A 5762-nucleotide genomic window follows, 5' to 3' on the forward strand; every position below is an offset into this window, starting at 1 on the left:
GACCATATGCTAGGCCACAAAGAAAGGTTCAGTGAATTCAGAAAGATCAAAATCATAAAAAATAATATCTCTGACCACAGTGGAGTGAAGCCAGATTTCACACCAAGATATGGAAATTAAACAGCACACTCTTAGAAAAACAGTGGGTCAAAGAGGAAATCTCAAAAGAAATTAATAACTACCTTGAAACTAATGAAAATGATAACACAATATACAAAACTTATGGGGTGCAGCAAAAGCAGTACTGAGAGGGAAATTTATAGCCATAAATTCATACATCCAAAAAGAAGAAAGAGCAAAAATTGAAGAACTACCTGCACATTTGGAGGAATTAGTTAAAAAAAAAAAAACAACAAAGTAACCCCACAGGAAGATGAAAGAAAGAAAGAACAAAGATAAGAGCAGAACTAAATGAAATAGAAAATAGGAAAGCACTTGAAAGGATAAACAAAACCAAGAAGCTGGTTCTTTGAGAAGATCAATAAAATTGACAAACCCTTAGCTAGACTAACAAAGAAAAAGAGAGAGAAGATGCAAATACACAAAATACGAAATGAGAAGGGAGATATCACCACTGACCCCACAGAAATAAAGATTATCATGAGAGGATACTTTGAAAACCTATATTTCAACAAAAATGACAATTCAGAGGAAATGGACAAATTCCTAGAAACACATAAGCAGTCTATATTGATGAAAGAATAAATTGATGATCTCAACAAGCCAATCACAAGTAAAGAGATAGAATCAGTCATTAAAAACCTCCCATCTAAGAAGAATCCAGGGCCAGATGGCTTCACAGGTGAATTCTAGAGAACATTCCAGAAAGAACTAATGCCAATCCTGTTGAAACTCTCCCAAAAGATCAAAACAGAAGGAACATTACCTAACTCCTTCTATGATTCCAACATTACCCTAGTACTAAAGCCAAACAAAGAAACGACACCACAAGAAAGGAAAATTACAGTCCAATCTCTCTAATGAACCTAGATGCAAAAATCCTCAACAAAATAGTTGCTAACTGTATTGCACAACACATTAAGCAAATTATATACCATAACCAAGTGAGATTCATTCCGGGTATGCAAGGATGGTTCAACATAAGCAAATCAATCAATGTAATAAACCATATAAGCAGATTAAAGGGAAAAAATCACGATTATATCTATAGATGCAGAAAAAGAATTGGACAAAATACAGCACCCTTTCTTGATAAAAACACTCCAAAAGATCAGAATACAAGGAAATTTTTTATACATGATAAAGAGTATATATGAAAAATCCACAACCAACATCTTTTACAATGGTGAAATCCTAAAATCCTTCCCTCTAAGATCAGGAATGAGACAAGGATGCCCACTCTCACCCCTTCTATTTAACATTGTCTTAGAAGTACTTGCTCGAGCACTGAGGCAAGAACCAGATACAAAAGGCATTCAAATTGGAAAGGAAGAAGTCAAAATTTCATTATTTGCAGATGACATGATCCTATACATAGAAAACCCTTAGTAGTCTACAACAAGGCTTCCAGAACTCATAAATGAGTTTAGTGAAGTTGCAGGTTATAAGATGAATGTGCAAAAATCAGTAGTATTTCTATATACAAATAATGAGCAAGCTCAGGAGGAAATCAAGAAAAAAATACATTTATAATAGTAAATAAAAAATACCTGGGAATAAACTTAACTAAAGATGTAAAAAACTTATACACAGAAAACTACATAAGACTGTTCAAGGAAATCAAAGAAGACCTAAATAAATGAAAGAATATTCCCTGTTCATGGATAGGAAGACTAAATATTATCAAGATGTCTATCCTACCAAAACTGATCTACACATTCAATGCAATCCCAATAAAAATCAACACAGCATTCTTTAAGGAATTAGAAAAACTCACTATGAAATTTATTTGGAAAGGAAAGAGGCCCTGAATAGCTAAAGATATATTGAAAAAGAAAAATGAGTCATGTCCCTGCAGCCCTGCCACTGACCACCCTCTGGCAGCAGCTCCGGCGCCTCCTTGGGCCAGCAGTCCTCCGGCAGAGGGAGCGAGGTGGGCAGCGGTGGTGGCAGCATTGTGGGCTGCAGGACCTCCTCGGGGGGTGGCCCTGGCACCCAAGTGCTAGGAGAACATTTCCACTGCTGCATCAAGGCCACAAGTCTTATAATTCAGCAAGATTTGGAATTCCTGGAGAATTGCCTTCCTGAAAAGCTCAAAGAAATCTCTTTAAATTCTGTTTCTTAGTTTTCCATTTTGTTGTGTTTCAGTGGAACATCAAGAAACCATGAACAACTTCAGTAATGAGGAGTTTGACTGCCATTTCCTTGATGAAGGTTTTACTGCCAAGGACATTCTGGACCAAAAAATTAATGAAGTTTCTTCTGATGATGATAAAGATGCCTTCTATGTTGTGGACCTTGGAGACATTCTAAAGAAACATCTGAGATGGTTAAAAGTTCTTCCTCGTGTCACCCCCTTCTTTGCAGTCAAATGTAATGACAATAAAGCCACAGTGAAGACCCTGGCTTCCATAGGGACAGGATTTGATTGTGCTAGCAAGACTGAAATCCAGTTGGTACAGAGTCTTGGGGTGCCGCCACAGAGGATAATCTATGCAAACCCTTGTAAACAAGTGTCTCAAATTAAGTATGCCGCCAATAATGGAGTTGAGATGATGACTTTTGACAGCGAGGTTGAGTTGACGAAAGTGGCCAGGGCACATCCAAAGGCAAAAGTTGGTTTTGTGGATTGCCACCAATGACTCCAAAGCAGTCTGCCACTCAGTGTTAAATTTGGAGCCACACACAAAATCAGCAGGCTTCTTTTGGAATGGGCTAAAGAGCTTGATATCGATGTCATTGATGTCAGCTTCCATGTGGGAAGTGGCTATACTGATCCTGAAACTTTTGTGCAGGCCATCTCTGATGCCCGCTGTGTCTTTGACATGGGAGCTGAGGTTGGTTTCAGCATGTATCTGCTTGATATTGATGATGGCTCTCCCAGAACTGATGATGTGAAGCTTACATTTGGAGAGATAACCAGTGTCATTAATCCAGCATTAGACAAGTATTTCCCATTAGATTCTGGAGTGAGAATCATAGCTGAAGCAGGCCGATATTATGTTGCTTCAGCTTTCACACTTGCAGTGAATATCATTGCCAAAAAAAATTGTATTTAAGGAACACAGGCTCTGATGATGAAGATGAATCGAGTGAACAAACCTTTATGTATTATGTGAATGACAGAGTATATGGATCATTTAATTGTGTCCTTTATGGTCATGAGCATGTAAAGTCTCTTCTGCAGAAGAGCTGCAAACCAGATGAGAAATATTACTCATCTAGCATATGGGGACCCACGTGTGATGGCCTTGATCGGATCGTTGAGTGCTGTGGCCTGCCGGAAATGCACGTGGGTGACTGGATGCTGTTTGAGAACATGGGTGCTTACACTGTGGCTAATGCTTCCACTTTCAATGGGTTCCAGAGGCCAACCATCTACTATGTGATGTCAGGGCCTGCATGGCAAGTCATGCAACAAATCGAGATCGGGGGGTTTCCACCCAAAGTAGAGGAGCAAGACGCCAGTGCTCTGTCTTTTTCCTGTGCTTGGGAAAGTGGGATGAAGCGCCACCCGGCCACTTGTGCTCCAGCTAGTATTAATGTGTAAATAGCATTTTTGTAGCTGCTAACTGTGAGTTTAGCTTGAATGGGGGATCATTTAACTTAATTACTGCTAGTTTTGAAATGTCCTTCTAAGAGTAGGATTGGCAAAGACACAGCAATAAGGAAGACTAGGAGATGGGGTTACACTTATCTGTGTTCCTATGGAAAGTAGTTGATTATTTTGTTTTATATGGATTTTTTAAAAAGATGTATTTATTTATTTAATCCCCCCTCCCCCAGTTGTCTGTTCTCTGTGTCTATTTGCTGCGTCTTGTTTCTTTGTCCCCTTCTGTTGTTGTCAGCAGCACGAGAAGTGTGGGCGGCACCATTCCTGGTTAGGCTGCACTTTCTTTTGGGCTGGGCAGCTCTCCTTATAGGGTGCACGCCTTGTGCGTAGGGCTCCCCTATGTAGGGGACATGCCTGTGTGGCTCCGCACTCCTTGCGTGCATCAGCACTGCACATGAGCCAGCTCCACATGGGTCAAGGAGGCCCGGGGTTTGAACCACAGACCTCCCATGTGATAGACAGATGCCCTAACCACTGCGCCAAGTCCGTTTCCCTGTATGGATTTTTATTCACTTTCAAACCTACTTCTAAGGGATGCCTCTGACCTGCTGAGCAAGCATTTGTAGCTTTTATAACATCAGAATGGGCCAAAAGCTTGATGTTGTGACCTGATTTAAAAATAAAAGTATCTTGAAATAAAAAAAAAAGAAAAACGAAATTGGAGGAATCACACTACCTGACTTCAAAACATACTACAAAGCTACAGTAGAGAAAAAAGCATGGTATTGGCACAAGGAGAGACACACAGACCAATGGAACTGAATTGAGAGCTGATAGAGATCCTCATATATATAGTCATATAATATTCAGTAAAGCCACCAAATCCTCTCAACTGGGAAATAATGGCCTATTCAAAAAATGGTGCCTGGAGAACTGGATATCCATATGTAAAAGAATGAAAGAGATTACCATCTCACACCTTATACAAACATCAACTCAAGATGGATCAAAGACCTAAATATAAGAGCCAAGACCATAAAGACTTTGGAAAGCAGTGTAGGGAAGCATATACAAGATGTTGTAATAGGAAATGGCTTCATGAACTTCACACCAAAAGCATGAGGAAAAAAAGAACAAGTAGATAAATGGGACCCCCTCAAAATTAAAGCCTTTTGCACCTCAAAGGAGTTTGTTAAGAAAGTGAAAAGAGAGCCTACACAATAGGAGAAAATATTTGGTAACCATATATCTGATAGGAGACTTATAACCTGCATATATAAAGAACTCCTATATCTTGAAAATAAAAAGATAAACAACCCATTTAAAAAATGGGGAAAAGATTTAAACAGACACTTCTCCAAAGAAGAAATACAAATGGCTAGAAAGCACATGAAAAAAATGCTCCAAATCTCTAGCTATCAGGGAAATGCAAATCAAAACTACAATGAGATACCATCTTACACCCATAAGATTGGCAGCTATGAAAAAAACAAAAGATTACAAATGCCGGAGAGGATGTGGAGGAATGGGAACACTCATCCACTGTTGGTGGTAATGCAGAAGGATCCAACCATTCTGGAGGACAGTTTGGCAGTTTCTTAAAAAACTAGCCATAGATTTGCCATATGACCTAGCAATTCCACTGCTGGGGATATACCCAATAGAATTGAAAACAAGGACACAAACTGATATATGCACACCAATTTTCATAGCAGCATTCTTCACTATTGCCAAAAGTTGGAATCAACCCAAATGCCCATCAACAGATAGATGAATGGATAAATAAAATGTGGCATACACATACAATGGAATACGACTAGGCTTTAAAAACAAATACACTGCAAAAACACGTGATAACATTGATGAATCTTGAGAACCTTATTTTGAGTGAAGCAGCCCACGCATTGAAGGACAAATACTATATGATCTCAATGTTATGAAATAAGTAAACCAAGCTGCCTCAGAGAGCTAGAGCCTGGGTGATAGGCTTACAGGAATTTGGGGGGTAGAGGAAGGTTGCGAGCTGACACCTACATGGGTGAAATCTATGATAACTATGAGGTAAGTATTTGTACAAGGAGGGATAAAA

General features: G+C 39.2%; 1 protein-coding gene across 1 annotated transcript; it reads left to right on the plus strand.

Annotated features, from left to right (window-relative positions):
• The first annotated feature begins 2285 nt into the window (after positions 1–2285).
• LOC131280516 (ornithine decarboxylase-like) lies at positions 2286–3670 on the plus strand. Its single transcript, XM_058307679.1, has 3 exons — positions 2286–2735; positions 2916–3067; positions 3181–3670. Exons 1-3 carry the CDS (start codon positions 2286–2288, stop codon positions 3668–3670), a joined length of 1092 nt encoding a protein of 363 aa, XP_058163662.1.
• The last annotated feature ends 2092 nt before the right edge of the window (positions 3671–5762 follow it).

The sequence above is a fragment of the Dasypus novemcinctus genome, chromosome 11, assembly GCF_030445035.2.
Source record: "Dasypus novemcinctus isolate mDasNov1 chromosome 11, mDasNov1.1.hap2, whole genome shotgun sequence".
NCBI lineage: Eukaryota > Metazoa > Chordata > Mammalia > Cingulata > Dasypodidae > Dasypus > Dasypus novemcinctus.

Bases quoted from the DNA above. Each gene is read 5' to 3' on its own strand.
- LOC131280516 (XM_058307679.1), top strand. From the start codon at position 2,286: ATGAACAACTTCAGTAATGAGGAGTTTGACTGCCATTTCCTTGATGAA. The intron at 2,736-2,915 runs GTTGGTTTTGTG...ACTTTTGTGCAG, and splicing joins GGGCACATCCAAAGGCAAAA to GCCATCTCTGATGCCCGCTG. The intron at 3,068-3,180 runs GTATTTCCCATT...ATTGTATTTAAG, and splicing joins ATTAATCCAGCATTAGACAA to GAACACAGGCTCTGATGATG.